The sequence below is a fragment of the Abramis brama genome (genome assembly GCF_963993115.1).
Source record: "Abramis brama genome assembly, chromosome: 13".
In the NCBI taxonomy this organism is placed as follows: Eukaryota; Metazoa; Chordata; class Actinopteri; order Cypriniformes; family Leuciscidae; genus Abramis; species Abramis brama.
The window spans coordinates 16,973,241-16,991,698 of NC_139975.1; the positions used below are offsets into that span (position 1 = coordinate 16,973,241).

Consider the following 18,458-nt stretch of genomic DNA (forward strand, 5'->3'; position numbering starts at 1 on the left):
AGGATTGTAGCCCCTCCATCACTAAATGCTTAACAATCTTTAGTTACCTTGACAAGAATTCAAAAGACTACTAGTTACTCATTAGATGGAACAAAGGTTGACTTTAATTGGAGCAAATTAGTTGAGTAAACTTAACAAGTTGAATGTGATAGGTTGCCTTATTTTTTTCAAGTTAGGTCAACTTTTTTTTTACAGTATTATTATTATTATTAGGATTTAAATTTTAACCGATAATGTGCTATGTAATGAACATAAATTTGAGACTTGAGTTCATTTAAATGTTTGCATGGCCCAGTCAGTCAAGTGTGGAAGAACAGTAGATATATGTCGTCTTATTAAAGTCTTTTAATCAAGACCAAGACCGCCACCATATACAGAGAGCGAATAAGAGACCCAAGAAGTTATTAATGACACTGTCACAAATGACTGCTTTTCAATAGCACAGAGTCATTAGCATACAGAAACAACCCCAATGAGTGAAGTGTGTGGATAAATTACTTCATGCTGTTAATAGCTAATGCTTCAAAGCTCTGCTTATTTATTTCATTTCTCGTCATCATTATTTTTACATTTAATCGAAGAAACACAATAAAGACTGGTCTGTCATAAAGGATGTACTGTTTGTATAATCTGTATGCGTTCTGTCTTTAAACTTTGCTCACAGCAAATTTTTATCACACTTTAGATTAGGGTCCAATTCTCACTATCAACTACGACTTTTGCCTCAATAAACTCCTAATTACTGCTTATTAACAGTTAGTAAGATAGTTGAAGTAGGATTAAGGGAATATGGTCATGCAGAATAAGGCATTAATATGTGCTTTATAATGACTCATAAACAGCCAATATCCTAGTAATATGCATGCTATTAGGTAACTAGTTAATAGTGAGAATTTGACCCTAAACTAAAGTGTTACCCTATCTTCTCTTAAAGTAACCATGAAATCAAAATTGACAATTATTTTTAATGGAATATTGCAGTATTTATTATAAATGATTTATCAGTATTTGTACAAAAAGGATAAACATCACTGCTAAAATAGCACCATAAAAGCTACTACTGCCGTTTTTTTATTTAATTATTTATTTTTGGAGCATGACAGCCCTGGTCACTATGCTGTATGACAAGTTGCATAATGATTATTAAAAAAGGAGAAAAAAAATCTACTTTCATTTTCCACATAAAAAATAACAACAGCAAATGGGGTCAGAACAACATGACGGTCAGCAAACAATGACGGAATTTTCGAATTTTTGTTCACTATCCTTGGGCACAAAAATTAGTATGTCTTCTTTGAAAATTATGATGGTCCAAACCCCAGATAAAGCTCTATATGGGCTCACTGGGCATGGCCATAAAACTGATATTAAATGTGTCCTCATGTAATGAAAGCAAGGTAACCTTCAGAGAGAGAGAGAGAGAGAGACAGAGAGAGAGAGAGAGAGAGAGAGAGAGAGAGAGCAGAATGCCTGAAGTGGTATATTTAGCTGTCCTCATTAGTTGGCCTTATTTTCTTGTGTCTGACACATTCTGTTCTATAGGGCTTCCATTTCTGGGACCTGCGATCAAGTTCCCTGCAAAACGTGTTGCTTGATGGACTTGTAAGCTAACTAAGCACATTTCTAGTACACGTATTGAGTCCACAGCACATCATTTTCCAGCCTCCATGTTATGTGTCAGTCACCTTTGATGAAATAACTATATTAACTGGAGCGAAAATTAGCACAATACTGTGCAATATATTACACTCATATGCCCTAATAACTTATTTACACATAAACTGCATAGGTGCCACACAAGAGCAATCAACTTCCCCTTAAGTCCTCATTATCATTTCTAATTTGTTGTTTACTCATTTTCGTATTTGTTTGTTTATATTGACTGAGAGCGTGCACAGTAAGTCTAATTAAACATTGATTTGTTAACATGATAATTTCTACTGTTCCTCCTCCTCTTATGTGTTTGACATTGCAATATATTGCATATGGCACCTTATCGCTGCTTGCCAAAGCGTTTCATAGGGTTTGTGCTGTTAGCAAACAGAATTGCTGTGCTCTTTTTACGGTTGACAGTACATTACTCTGTCACTTTTCATATATGATGTGCTAAGGATGTGAATGCTGAAATGGCTGGTTTTGGTCAGGTTTAATAGGCTCTGACTGTAACGGTCTGGTCCTGTGTGTGTTTAAGTCTGTATGTGTCTCTGTGTATAAAAGTAAGTTTATCTGAGCAGACATGTCTGAGCGGACAGATTCCTGCCATTGGTTTAAGAGGAGCATTGTGGGATGGATGTGGTTCTCACAGTCTCTTCCTGCAGCTGCTCCATGGAAACACAGAGAGCCTCAGTCCCCAGCAACCCTCTTGTTTACAGAGACCGGATAGAAGCATGCTAAAAAGACAGGGGGATGTAAACCAGACAAAAACCTAACCTTTGAGACCTGACCTAAATTATCTGATTTTAAACACATGGGGCAAAAGTTCAAATAAAGCAGATTTCAACACATATTCAAGGCATCTGGAAATGGAGTGACTTTCTGGTTCAAAATATAATACGCTCTATGAAATGAACAAATTATGCTTCAGTAATGCATGTGATTGTTTTGATGGTAAATTATTTTCACATATCTCAATAAAAAATTCAGGAAAAAATATTATACCAGTCTGACACAGCAACACTAGCTTAACCAATGATGTGAGTTTGGGGCGGGGCTAACTCTGTATTCAGCCAATGGCAGACGGGGGGAGTTTTCATGAAACCTCATTAAACAGTCTTCTCTCTCCATTTTCCCCACTTCCATTTGGTGAAACAAGTGGTTCAAAAATTACACACATCACCTTTAATAGACGTCTTGGGACCATTTAATTTTTTTTACTTTTTTGGTGGAAATCATTTTGTTTTTATTAAACTTTAAAATGTTATAAAATATTAATTAGTACCCCATTTAACATGGCCGGAAAGACAATGTTCTGTATTCTTAAATTATATTCTCTTCTTTATGAGAAAAATAACTCTTTTGGATCAATTATCCCGTAATATAACAGCAAAAAGTCAATTTAAATGTTGTACTGCTTGATAATGGTTCAATTTGTATTCAATTATTTATTAAAAATTTGTCAACCAGCATTATTTTAGTATTATTTATATACAGTATAGCTTTTATTTTTATATTTTCAGTTTTAATTTTTAGCTGATTTTTTTTAATCATTTTAAATTTATTTTTACTTTAGTTTTATAATTTTAGTACTTTAACTTAAACATATTTTATTTCAGTTAGTCGTTGAGGCAACATTTCTCATTTCAAGTTCATCTCAAGTTTTTACATTTAAAATTTGTATTTTATTTCAGCTTTATTTCAACAAACAAAAACAATTTTGAAGAGCTTTAGGTTTTTAGCTGATTTTAGAGGCACGATCAGTGAATTCAGGCACAAATAAATAAGTCTGAATGCAGAGCAGGTGCGTATGTGGAAATTCTGCAAATGGCTGGATGAAGAGAGTGCAGTGCACTGGTGTGTCACAGCATCTAATAAGCTTCTGTAAGTCGTTCCGAGTCGGAGTCCAGTGTAATAAACACATGAGACTTGATGTTTGCTCATTATTGACGTGCCGTTGCCATAGAAACAGCAACCGCCAGACATTCAATGGTGTGAGAGGGAAAGCTGAATGTTTCAAAGGCTGTGAAATTAACTTGAAGAATGATTAAGGGAACAGACAGATAAAACATGAATCGAGTAAGATTATCATTTTGTTTTAGAACACACCTAGCAGTGGGAAAATCATTTTAACACAAGGACTCAAGTACTAATATAAATGAGCTGTGCACAAAAGACACTCATGCTCAATAAGCAGTTCAATTTATTAATAATAATAATTAGTGGAATAAACAATTTAACAGATCCAATCTTAGAATTTTTAGTGCTTTTATAATAGTTGTATTAATTATGTCATATTGCCATCAATTATTCCTTGAGCTTTTATAAACAGTGTAATTGTCTGTGTATATTGGAAAAGCAAAAGCACTTTGGCAGAATTTATTATAATGCAGTCTGCATGAATACCGGCACAGCTTGCAGACTTTCAGACACTGTTCTGAATTCACTTCTGAGAATTCTTGATCAAACATGCACACTGTAACAACTAACTGAGAGAAACCATGATTAGTCATGCTTAATTTCAGTCATGAACACTTTATATGGATTACAGCAGAGCGACAGCGATAGATGCAATTTCCATTATGTAAATGCAACCCTTTAAAAGGAACCCAGCATCTCCATGGTGACCGTCGAATAGAGCGTTTTCCTGTGTGTGTGTGTGTGTGTGTGTGTGTGTGTGTGTGTTGAAGTTGATTTCACACTCTGGCAGGACAAATCATATTCCACCCACACATACAAACACACACACACACACACACACACACACACACACACACACACACACACACACACACACACACACACACACACACACACACACTCACTCATTGAGGGAGTTCTCAGTGGCAAGTGTACAAGCTCAGGAACAGATAGATAAACCACAGGGTGTTAGAAAAGTCTTCCTCTAACGGGGAAGCTCATCACTATGGAAACAATGGCACAGTCTGGAGCACAGGCTGTGAGGGATACTAGTTGGAAGTCCCTTCGTTTCCTGTGAAAAGTACCCAAGAATGTCCATAAAATATGCACATTTCAAGTTTTAGGATTATCTCAGAAATTAGTTTTTGTCTGTAAAGTATGTTTTATTTACTCATTTTATTTCTATTATAATTGTTTTTCTTTGTTTGTTTATTAGGTTATTGAATGTGCCTTATGAAACCTAAGCTCAGGTGCCTTCAATGCATTTTTTTTTTACCTGTAACAATCCCAAATTGTGCCATTGTTTTTCCATGTTTTTTTATGGCATTGCACATACATCTCCACAATTAATCGTTAAAAAGACTGTGATCTTGATTCAAACACCCACACAGCCTCAAATGACAATGATTTAAGCCAGTTGCACACTGTACATTTTGGCCACGATTTGCCTGTCTGAGACCAATTTAGCAAATCCTAAAAGATTTCTCTGATCCTAGGCTAAAATCTGAAGTCTTTGATCATTAGTTTGACAGATTAATGACCGCTGTGATCAAATTTTACCTCAGATGAAATTCTGGCAGAGTCAGAAGATTTGACTCACAGTCCTGTAGTGTGACTTCTATTACGACAGCTGTCGAATTGTATTAGTTTTTCAAGACAAGTCATGACCAAAAATTAACATTAGAGTTTTCTCTGTAGCCACCAATAGGCATAAAGCCTATTGAATCATTCATTAAATCAAGTCGTTCAAAAACACTGATTCATTCAAGAACAAATAAGTGACTGCCTATAGTGAGTAAATGGATCATTTATTAAACTGGTTCAATACATTTTTAAAAATAGATTGAAATTTTTTTTTCGGAACCTCAGAAGCCTGGATATTGCAAGGTTTTTCTTTCTGCAAGCCTAATTTTCAGGTTTTATAAATCACTGAAATAAAAAAATATATAATTCTCCAGAATCATGAGAATCGCAAGAAAAAAATAGTGATTCTCAATTTATTCAGAATAGTGCAGCTCTAGTTCAAAGCTATAAACCATTTTATCCATTTTTAAACATGGATCGCAGGTGTGAACCACCTCTGGCCATAGCTGAATGGAGCACAGACTACTAAAATAGGCCAAATTGAGATGTTGACCAGTTCTGACTCTCACTCATTTGTCATGATGAGATGATATACTGGACTTACGCAGAAATATGACAAAGCTGCACTGTCTCACATGGCTCAGTCTTAAAAGCTCTTATTGAATGCCACACAATTACTGTTTCCCTCTGTATGAGAAGGCCGGAAAAAGTGGAAATCGAACTGTCAGATAATTTATGCAGCCCATTTCTGTTATGTGGCTGCAGCCAGGGGAAAAAAGGGCTTTTAATAGACGGGGGTCATCCCTGTGCGGGGCGGGGGATGAAAGAACTGCACTTCACTGAAGACAAGACACCTTCCCAACATAACTGCCATAAGGAATTTTCATCTTTCTTTTTTGGATTTCCTGGTTTTAAATGAAGTAGGCCTATAATAATGATCATTTGACCCTTGTTGATGTAAATTATCTGAGCAATTCAAGTCAAACCATCTACTAAAGAAAAAAAAAGATCTATCGCTTTTACCTTGGTGGAAAAGATGACGTTTAGCTGAGCCTAAAGTTTTTTTTTTTTTTTTTTTCAGAACTTCTTGCGACAATACTAATGTGGATTATTTCATGCATTAAGCCACCAAAATGGAAACATGAGAAAACCTGAGAAAAACATGAAAAACTTACGATGAGTCATAATGTGTCAAGTGCAGTTTTACCAAGAGACAGAGTCTGTCACAAGGACTATATTTTACTAAGACAAAATATGCAAAATATAGTTTCATGGGCAATAAGAAATATTTATGACTAGTAAACGTCCTCAATTCGTTCGGCATCGGCAGATGTGGCATAAAGTTATTTTGGACCCTGACTTCAAATCATTCACAGTTTCTAATGCTTTTTTCTGTTCCGTGCTTCTTTTTTTCTCAGCAGTGCAGCACTAAAGCCTTTCCCAGGCTGCTGTGTGACAGCCGGATCAGAGCGAGCAGTCCTGAGAACCCTGCTGTGTCAGGTAGGAAAAAACAGCAGGTCTTTTTAATTGAAAAGGGATCGAATCACCCAGTTAGCAGAGGATAGTCGAACGACTTATGTATGTACTGACAAGAGACAAGGATTGAAACCCACGCAGCTATTGATCATGATCACGTAATTTATTTCCCACGGTTAATAGACTTCACAATCCCAAACCAGACTGAATGATCTGGAAGGGAATAGGGTCCTCACTATTTAAGACTACTGATTTAGTATCTGGGGGTTTCATGGTTACAACATTTAGTGAAGCACAAATGGACTGAACATGATCCAGCACTGGAAGTGCTTCCAAAACCAGGTACAAAACCACACTGGATATCAGTCAGTGCTCCCAAGTGGAATTTTGTCCGCTTATATGCAAATGAATGTCCTGTGAAAGTACTCTGAAAACAGGAGTCATGGCACGTACAAAATTGATTTCACATAGATTAGTCTTGAGTAAATATTTTGATATCCAAGCTCAGAATATATATTTTTATTAGGATAAATTTGTGTAAGTTGAATACATAACACACATTTACCAATTTGTACAATCAGTGCTTGCTAGATTATTTACAAATTGTAGTCCTTTACTGATTCCAAATTACATGACAAAAACTGTATTAGTAACATAATCCATTACATTACACATTTAAGGTAATATAATCTGACAACTTTTTGAGTACTTACAGAATACTTTTGACCTAACTCGATTATCACATTGATTTGAATAGGATAAGTATCATACTGATACAAAGAGAAAGAAAATATGAAGTGCATTAAATATTATGGGGTTCATGATGGAACTGCAAGGGGTTTGTGAGTTTATTGTAAAGCTAAATGTTAAATTAAAATAAATAATTTTAAAATGAAAACAATCAAAATAAAACATTTACTAAAAAAGCAATATATATTTAGTTTACCTGCATGTAATGTGACCATTAACCGACATCAGAGAACCATGAACGTAATTGTATTATTTATTATTTTACTTACTGTCATAATTTTATTATTGACCTAACTTATAAACTAAAAATTTTAGGGAGTAAATATATTAGGTCAAAGGAGTTTCAGCTGACAAAAAAAGTGGGGAATCCTTATGTTGCATTTAAATATAAAATGACGTGAATTTGTACATTTGAATGTGTTTGAAAGACAAAAGCCTCCCAAAGACAGTAATACATACTGTAGTTAAATGACTCACTGAAGCATAATTCAAATAATACTTATTGTGTTTGTCAGGAGTTGATTAGATATGCAGTGTTGCAAATGCAATGCTGAGTAAACACTTCTTAAAAGTGAAATGATTTCTGTAAATCCAGTGATCAAATGCTGTGTGGGTCTCAGTTTTCAGTGATGGCTCCACAAACCCAGAAGATATTCTGAACATATAGCAGCAGGCTTATATACGATTAAAAAAAGTAGTTCCAAAGTAGAATCAATGTATTATAAATAATTTACTGCCATTGTGAGAATAACATGTGATCCATAAAAAGTAACTGTAATCTGATTACGAGTATTTTAAAACAAAATATAATCAGATTACAAGTACTTAATTTTTCTACATGTAATCTGATTATGTAATCTAGATTACATGTAATAAATTACTACCCAGCACTGTGTACAATATAGTGAGATGCTGATACAGTTTCCATCCAATTAATTTGACAATTAATCTTCAAGAAATGTCAAGGAGCAGCAGACTCTTTAAATGTATTTATCTACAACTAATCTGTGTTGTATTTTGTGCGATGTCAGCAAACGTGCTCCAGATATATCTTCCAGATAGATGGAAGGGCTAAGGAAAGCTGACCAGCACATCTGCTTACTTGACTCAAATATATGCATTTAAATATGAATCATAAATCCACTAAATTAGACTGGGAGGCCCTGCGCAAACATAAAGCTTTTATGTTTAAAGCTGGGGTGTTTTATCATTCAGTCTAGTCCATTCCTATTTAGAATTTTTTTATTTGTTCAGTGAAGTGAGCAAGCAATCATGGTCAAATCAGAACATAACATGGTCGTTGCAGCTAACTCTTAACCTACCATTAATTGTGACAACTTTTCTTGTAAAGCAATAGAAAATATGTTACTCTAACACATAAACATATTTCTGAGTGGTCAATTTGAATCAATTTGAAGTTGGGATGTGGCAAACAACCATATTTACATGATAGTACAAGTGCCATCAATGCCTTTCGGGTTATATAGTATGTGGGTTGATTCATATCTGAGGATAAGTGCTAATATAATAATACACAGCATCTTGCCAAAAGCTATAGCTTCAAAGGAGAAGAGTCTCATTAGCTGCATTTCATACCAAGGTGGCATATCTTGTAGTTTTTCTCATTAGAACAGCCATTTAACACTGGGCCATTCACAGTATTTGTTCTCAAGTTGTCATACTTCAGTAACAAGAATGACTGTAACTGACTCATGCCTAACCGACAACACAGAGCAAATGTCAGGTTTAGAGAGTAAATGTTTTTCAAACCAACAAGACCCATGAAGTCTTCCATATACCAGAGACCAAAAAGCAGTGTTGCATTATGAATCATATCATCGGTTGTGCTCTTCAAATTATTCATTTTAAGTAAAGCAAGTGTAAATGACATTTAGTGTGGTCCAGATTAAATATGACTGATGGACACATTCTCCCCAACTGCTTTTAAAAAGACACACTAAACTGTATGGGAAAGATTGAAAACGATAAAGCAGTGCCTGTAAATGCATAGTGCCATCTAGGGGTTTTTATGTTTGAGAAATAAAATGAACGACGCCCGACAGACCAAATGTTAACACATAACACTCATCTTGGGGAAGAAATTCAGTGCTAAAGTACGTTTTTCAAGAATAAGCACAACAAATGAAGTGCTACACTATCATTATTAACAATATCAAAGAATACTAATTCTAAAAATGCATCTGTATTGAATAGGAAACTAAAACATCAAATAGAATGTTCTCATAAGGTTGTTATGAGAAAGTTCTGCAAATGATTTAGATATGTAGTCTTTTTGAGAAAAATAATTGAAAATAAAAAATGTAACTGATCCTCTTGAAGAGACTTCAACAAGAATCATTTTCGAAATATTGCTTAGCAACAGCCCACTGAATACTTAATGAAATCCTTGAATATAAGTGATCCACTTAATAAAGGCTTCATTTATTCATGATCATCTCATAAAGTTCTTTGCTGATTAAATCTAATGCAGTGATGGTCAGAAAATGTAAGAGAGGTTTCTCATACATTGAAAATGTCTTCTTTCTACTCTTTTGACCATTTGAAGCTCAACAGGCTACCCACGTTAAAACAGCTAATATGTGAATGCAAATCAACCGTATGACATTTTCTAGCCTTGTGATACTGATAGACCACAAAAAATCCTACAAAAAAATATTGTGGCATAGTTTCAAATGTCTGTATATTTATACATTTCGTCTGCATTATAAACCTCCTGAGTTAAGCGGGTAATTTATTCAGATAAATGGACACTCTTGTAGCCTATGCTTTCTGCGACATTAATCTTTATATTATCCTAAGACACTATATGTATATATACAATTATTGTAATATTAGATTGAGTTATTCAATGAACATTCAATTTATTTATATATATATATATATATATATATATATATATATATATATATATATATAAATTGAATGTTCATTGAATAACTCAATAATATTACAATAATTGTTAAAGATCATTGGAACATAACTTGTGCAAAATGTGTACAAAATGTAATGAATCAAATAATCACTTTTGCATTTCATAATAACTCATAACAAATATGTGATTGGAGCAGTCAATATGGGACAAATTTGAACATATGTCTTAACAAATCCATTCCTCCCTGCTTATGCAAAACAACCATTACAGATGTTTAGAAAAATGCCACTGGGACCCAAACTTAAAGAGAAAAGTGTGTGAGTGGTTCAATCTAAAAAAAATATATATAATTTTTTTTTTTTTTTTTTTAAAGGGCCAAAGGTGAAAAGTCGTAATCCGGTTCAAAATTGTGAAATTGTTCAAATCCGGGTCAAATGCGACAACATAAATACATAATATCCTATAGCCTATATATATATTTTTTATGTAATTTTTATACGTAAAAAGATATTCGTGATAACGTCAAAAAAGCTTGGTTCTAGTAACAAAAAATATAGTATGCTATTTCTGTATAGCGTTTTCTTTACCGAAGACAATAGAATGGTTAAGCTGCTTCTGATGATGTGAGCTCGTGCTCATCTCCGTTACTGTGGAAACCAACTTCACATCCTGCTATACACAAATTCCTACCAATAGCCACACTGAAACTTCAGCATGCAAACAAACTATCCATTAACACTGACGAAATGTAGAAAAACGAACAGCTGTAAAAACTATGCAATCACATGTATCTATATAAAAAAGAAGACATAACTTACAGCAGTTAGTTACAGCGAAACTGTTAGCTACTTCCAGATTGTCGATGTGAGGCGTCAGTCTAAATTCAGCCGTTCCGAACTGAACCATTCCGATCCGAAACGCGCTGTATTCCTGATCAGCTCCCCTCGGAAACAAGCCCCCTGCACGACACACACCAAAATATGCTGAAAATAATCATACCGTTCACACGAATTAAAAACGCTGATTTAACACAAATGACGTCCATATTAAACGTACCAATTTGAACACTTGGAGAGCCTCCAGTTGACAACCCACATAAAAGGGAAATGAGACAAATCGATAAATTCTTTAACTGTTGCATCTCCACGCCAGTGTGTGTTCACCCACTGTATGAAGGAAGTATTTGTCGTTTACACAGTGTTCAATCAAATCCGTAACATATTGAGGCGTTGCTGGAGAATGAGAGCGGCTGCTGCCTGCAGGTGGTTCCTCTATCGCGGACTCCTGCCTCAGTCCCGCTTCTGGAAGAATAATGCAGATTTATCTCTCTCTCTCTCTCTCTCTCTCTCTCTCTCTCTCTCTCTCTCTCTCTCTCTCTCTCTCTCACCCCACTCTCCCACTCTCTCCCTCCTGCTCCTATTCGCGCGCCTTCCTATGAGTTGATATTACCTTCACAAACATACAGAACGCTGCATTCACGCCACGGTAACTGGTGACGAATGATAACGAAACACTGGTCAGTGGTCAGCGGTAACTTTAGCTATATATAAACTAGTTTAAAACACACGTGCCAAGTTCTTATTTTTTTAGTTCATTTTGCTTACATACAGTTTTGATAAACCTTTAAACCATTTTATAAACACTATTTGAAATATCGAGTGCTATACAAGGTGGTGTAACCATCATGTAAAAATACTAAAATGCTGCTTTTATGAGTACTGTGAATTCAGACATACTTCTTTTGTCACATACTGTTTTTCGCCTACTATTTAGTAGGAACATTATGCAATTTCGGAAGCAGCCACTGACTTTGATTGGGCTGACAAAGGTTTTTCAAATATGAATAAGATTTCTAAACAAAATTGCTTCAAATAAATAATAATAAGAGCGTGCCAAGCTACATACCCCATACATTTTTATTGTCAATAATTTCAGCATTTTATTTTATTTATTTTTTACGAACTCTGGGCATATAAACCACTTTTTATTTTATTTAAGCCCAACAAATATATAAAAGAAAGAAAGAAAGAAAGAAAGAAAGAAAGAAAGAAAGAAAGAAAGAAAGAGGTTAGTTATTTTAATTTATCCAGTTGAAAATGGACTTGGCTGATAGATATTCTGGTCCATTTCCCCTTTTAAAATGTGATGACTCACTCAATGAGAACAGGCGATCATAAATGAATGAATATTTTATAGTCATACAAAAAGTGCTAAATGAGACAGATTTTATTTTACCATCCATATAGGCTAAATATAGAGAATATCTCCATGGAAGTACTGCAGTGTATGTAAAGAGGGCTGTATCTAGGCATTCTGGGCCTCTTACTTTTTCAAAATAAAATTAGAATTTATTGTGAGCCCCATAAAATTAGAAATTGGATCTGTGCGCCCTTGAGTCATTCCCACCATTCACCCCACTCGCTATATATCCTGTTCTAGAATACTGGACTTCCTAGATTTTGGCCAGATCTCTGATGTATAGAAGTTGCATTGCATTCAGGACCATGGACAGGTCCCTCTCACCTCCACAAAACAAATTACATGAAAAGTGACCTGATTTGATGAGCCGAACATATAGCCACACTTCGTTATTTCTCTGGATGTCCATGTCTGTGATGAAACAAAGTCATTAAAATTTCACAGAATATTTTGCATTGCACAGCTTTGAACCTCCTGTGAGACCAGTCTTTTTTTTTTCACACTATTTGTGCACTCATATGTGTATATATGTGTGTGTGGATCATCGGTTTGCATGATGTTTATTACACCTGTCCCAACCAATAACCCTAGGTATAGTTTGTACCTCTGTACTACAACTCTTTGTGCCATAGTTTTGCAGTGTACATCACAGCACGCTAAACCCCTGACTGCTTTCATTGCTGAATATATAATGGCAATGAATACTGCTCACAGATATCTGATTGGATTTTGGAAACTGTTCTGTTTGCCTCCACCTCCTTTTAGCACAGACCACAAGCAACACCTTAATCATCACCTCTTACAGCTCCCCAACTTCCATGTCCCAGTTTCATTCCCCTCGGCCCAAGCTCCATACTGCATGAGTTGCTAAAACAAGATCCCAGGCTGCAAGGTCTTCCAGAGTTAAATTGCAAATATAAAAATGGAGCTCACTCAAGTGATAAATGGAAAATTAAATATTTCATGATGAAAAAATGACAATGTGTTTATCTAAAGAAAGGTGAGGATAACCATAACCCAAGAGGGGGCTTTTAACCACATTTAATCATCCAGGCTCAGGTACAGTAACTTCTAACCACAAGCATATTTTAACTTCAATCAGTATGGCTAAAATTCCCTGGAAGATCTTATGTCTGAACTGAAAGACAGTTTAATATAACATGCTGAATCTCTGTAAACAATGGTGTTTAGTCATCAAGCCACACAAACTATACCATGTTTGCCCAATATATGTCTTTGTAGAATTAAGAAAAGGAGAAAGCCATGTAACTTAGTCTGAACTATAATTTGATCCATTTAAGCTTTAGTATATGTTGTTGTGCATGACACATTCATGCTCTCGCTTTCTCTCTCTGTGTCTTCTAGCACTCTTCAATGTCCTTTTTCATGCTCATGGCTGTTTATCAAGTGGGTCGTCCTCACATTAACACATTACTGCTCTATCCTCTCGGATAAGCCACCGTGAATCTACCCATATATGAGTAGAAAGGTCATGCAGTGGGCAAGGAGATTGGCTGCAGGACTAATGGCCATTTCGCATGGCATGGACCTAAGTGTGACACACTGACAGAAGTTCACATGATACAGCATGATTTAGCCTATAGCTATATCACATGCTAGTGTGTTTGTCTTTCTGGCTTTGCTTTAGATACTTTTACACAAGGCATGCACTGAACATGATATTGTACAGTTTGCTGAAATCTTATCAAACTCCAATTGTAACGTGCTGGAGAAAGCAGGCGAAGGTGAGGATCTATCTGCAGGGTTTTAATCAAATAACACACAAATAATAAAGAACTCCAGGGATAAAGAAACAAAACCACGAGAATGACCGAACTAGAAGCAACCATACATGTCCAACAACTGACAAAGTAACAAGTGAAACACAAGGGCTATAAATACACAGGGAACACAGCAAACAAGCTTAACTAGGAAATGAGGAAACAAGATACACCTGGGGAGACTAATCAACATGAAAAACTACATAGGACTACAAGACTTAGCACAAGACAGGAAATTACAAAAGTACACACAAAACAAGTGGAACACAAGACAGGAATCATGACACCAATGGTTAAAAAAAGAGAGAGAAAAAAAAAGAGAAAAACAGTAATATTAATATTAGTAATATTAGAAAAATATTATTACAATTTAAAATAATGGTTTTCTATTTTAATATACTTTAAAAAATAATTTATTTCTGTGATGCAAAGCTGAATTTTCATCAGCCATTACTCCAGTCTTCAAACAATATAAATCTTTACTATCACTTTTTATCAATTTAAAACATCCTTACTGAAAAAAAGTATTAATTTCTTTCAAAAAAAAAAAGAAAGAAAAAGACGTTATTCTTTTTTAAATAAATGCTGTTCTTTTTAAACTTTTTATTCATCAAAGAATCGTGAAAAAAAATAACACAGGTTATAAAAAAATATTAAGCAGCACAACTTTTTCCAACATTGATAATAAATCAGAATATTAGAATTGTGAAGACTGGAGTAATATATATATCATTTTATTTTTATATTTCACAATATTACAGTTTTTTTCTGTATAAGAAATCAAGCATAAGAGACTTCTTTCAAAAACATTAAAAATAGTAATGTTTCCAAATCTTTGATAATTCAGCATTTGGTAATATTTAAGCATATGGACCTTCCCCCATATATGTGTGCTGTAGACTGCAGCTGCTCTAATCCATGGTGACATGACATTGAGGCCATAATCAGCAGTGTCACCCATGCAACATGCAGTCTTACTGGTCAGAAAGAGAGCGACAGTGAATTGGGGTTTAGAGGAAGAGATGGAGAATGAAAAAGACAAAAAGAGGGAGAAAAAATGAGCTCTCATCATCCATTTCCTCCACACATTATTCCGTCTCATTGCTGCCCTATCCAGTTCTGTCATGCCTCCATTTGAAAGATGGCAGCCGTTTCAAACACCAAGACCAAATTTATGCACACACTATATATTGTGCGCACAAACTCCATATCAAACCTTATCATCAGTCTCAGCTCATGATAAAATTTGACCACTCTGAATTCACTCATGCGTGGATAAGAAACAATGACACTGTAAAATTCTGCATTGGGAACATTGCTTCAAATAAATTTTTTCCAGTGCCACCCGTTCTGATTTACAGAAACACCTTTGAATGAAATATTGCCAGTTTATCATAAATACCTAATGACATCAGCCATATTAACATCAGCTAAAGATATGTAACTATACACTCTTAGAGGAAATAGTTCTATATAGAACCTTAATGGGTCCTGTCAGGCACTTCATATAGAACCTATGCCTGTTGCACACTGTACGATTTTTGGCTGTCTCAGACGAAATTAAGACCAATCATGGCGATTTCTGTGGTCATGGCTCCTAAACTGTGCATGGTCCTACATCGTACAGTGAGAGAGGTTCAAAGACGGCCGTTGTCATGGTCTTGCGGCCAAAGAAAGCCTGCAATAATTTTCTGACAGTGTCAGAAATTTAGCATGGTCATCTCAAAGTGCTGCGTCCGAAATTATATACTCTCTTGAATAAGTACTTATTTTGAATAAGTAATTACTTCACGACTGCTAAAAAGAAGTATGTTGTAGTATGAATGGGTGTAGTATGAATGAAATCCAGACATACTACTATGCTGTCATTATCATGTGACCTACCAGTGCATGGCTTTATTGCCATTCATAAATCCTCTCCTGGGGCCTCATGGGATAGTAAAGTGTCCATCGTATGCACACTTCAGAATCTCAACGGACGAAGTGGGTCATCTGGGTACTATTTGCCTACTCTTTTATGAGTACTGTGAATTTGGATATACTACTTTTGTCACATACTGTTTTTTGGCCTACTATAGGCTACACAGTAGGAAAGTATGTGATTTCTGATGCAGCCAGTGTGTTTGCTGCTAGGACCTACGTCTACTAACTAGCCAATAAAAATGCAACATGAAATGGCGTATTGATCAACGTGACATTACGCTAAAACTTAAAGGGTACATATCATGAAAATCTGACTTTTTCCATGTTTAAATGCTATAATCGGGTTCCCGGTGCATCTACCAACCCAGAAAAAGTGACAAGTGACAACCCAGTACCTTTGTTTTGGTAAGCCTTTTTTCTGCAAGCATATCAAAAAAATAAGCATCATTCTACAAGTCACCACCCTCTAACCATCATCTGGTTCCCGTTGTTCCACCACCACTCTGCTTTTAATAAACACTGTGTGCACCTTAACCTGTCTGTCTAAACCTCCTGTGTTTGTGACAGAAGACCAGAACATCCTGCAGAGTCCTGTTAGAACCAGCGGGGAGCATCCACCAGATCAGTTTGCCGAACCTGTGCAGGCGCTTCAGCAAACTCTCTCCTCTGCACCACCCGCTCCTTCACCACCTGCCTCTGCCAGTCCCATTGCCCCTACCAGCGTCATACAACGGTGAGGCGGATGATTGCAGCGGGTTCCTTGTACAATGTTCACTATATTTTGAAATGCAACCACAGCTTTTCTCCACCGAACGGGCGCGTATCGCCTTCATGATTTCCCTGCTGTCTGGATGTGCACTCCATTGGGCCCAATCCATCTGGCACGCCAACGGCTATGTCACGACTTCATTGGCATCCTTCATCAGTCACTTCCAGGAAGTCTTCGGTCAAACCGCATCAGAATTATCTGTCCATGATCGCTGTTCAACCTCCGCCAAGGTAATACTTCTATAAATGCTTATGCTCTGCAGTTCCGCACGTTGGTGGCATGTAGCTGCTGGAATGAGACGGCCCTGTTGACAGCCTATCGCCAGAGTCAGAACCCGGAAGTGCGCCACCATCATTTATGATGACACCGTCGGTTTGGAGAGTTTCATTCAGAAAGCTTTGCGTATCTCTCAACGTCTTTCAGCCCACTCATTGGATTAACCCGCTTCGCATCCTCCGCCCATCTCTCCATCTGTCGCCCTTCCAGCACTAGAACCCATGCAGGTAAACACTTACCAACACTGAGCATCAAAGAAGAATAACATAGCACTTGTGTCTGTATTGTGGGGAAGAAGGTCATATCACCAACTGCCCGATATGACCACCATGCCCAGCGGTGAGTACCATCCATTTTCTGCCCAAAGTTGCACCTCTCACTTGCACACCTGTCCAAATTCGAACCCCAAAACTTCTCATTTCAGCGCAAGCTCTCATCGACGCCGGGTCTACAGGGAACTTCATCTCTCATCAACTTCTCCAAAGACTCAACCTCCAGAGGAAATGCTGCTCACAAGAATTAGCCATTTACACCATCCTCGGCAAGGGTCGCTGGGTCGTGGTCGTGTCCGCCACTTCTCGCCCACAGTCACGCTACGTGTCGGCTGCCTGCATGAGGAGAAGATCTCGTTCTTGGTGCTGGAAAGATCCACAGCTGACATCATCCTGGGCCACCCTGGATGACCCAGCATGAACCCACCATCAATTGGATCTCTGGAGAGATTCTACAATGGAGTGATTCCTGCTTCCAGAACTGTCTGTCATCTGTGATCAAACCGTCTACACGTCAAACCTGTCGATATCTCTCTAAATCTTCATCCAGTCTCCAGCTGAACTCCACCTCCGTCGAAAGCCCAGAGACTGAGAGTAAAACTGAAGTCCCTCCAGAGTACCGGGCATTCCAGGATGTATTCAGCAAATGGTTGGCGACCCGTCTACCACCTCATCGACCTGCTGCCTGGGGCAACGCCACCTAAGGGTAAAGTCTACCCACTGTCCATCCCGGAACAGAAGGCCATGGAGGAGTACATTCAGGAGGCTCTCAAACAACGTTTCATCCATCCATCGACATCCCCTGCCGCATCCAGCTTCTTCTTCGTGGCAAAAAAGGACGGAGGCTTGCGGCCGTGTATCGACTACCGGGCCCCTAACGCACAGACTGTTAAATACAGTTATCCTCTTCCTCTGGTTCCTGCCACGTTGGAACAGCTCCGTGGGGCTTGCATCTTCTCCAA

The 18,458-nt window shown here is 36.9% G+C and overlaps 1 protein-coding gene across 6 annotated transcripts in view; it reads right to left on the bottom strand.

The window, feature by feature from the left end:
* Nucleotides 1-11,573, bottom strand: part of gria2b (glutamate receptor, ionotropic, AMPA 2b) — a 29,665-nt gene extending 18,092 nt beyond the window's left edge. For 4 of the 6 annotated variants that reach the window (XR_014608795.1, XM_084133641.1, XM_084133644.1 and 1 more), the window contains exons 1-2: nucleotides 11,333-11,571; nucleotides 11,095-11,235 (exon numbers count right to left, since the gene is read on the bottom strand). Coding sequence is in view for 5 of the 6 variants with exons in the window: in XM_084133641.1 (XP_083989767.1) it covers nucleotides 11,095-11,235; nucleotides 11,333-11,417 (226 nt within the window). In the remaining variant the exon portion in view is untranslated. Of the gene's footprint in view, nucleotides 1-11,094; nucleotides 11,236-11,332 lie in introns of all 6 variants that reach the window. The other 2 variants (XM_084133642.1, XM_084133643.1) reach the window with 2 other exon arrangements.
* Between the last annotated feature and the right edge of the window lie 6,885 nt (nucleotides 11,574-18,458).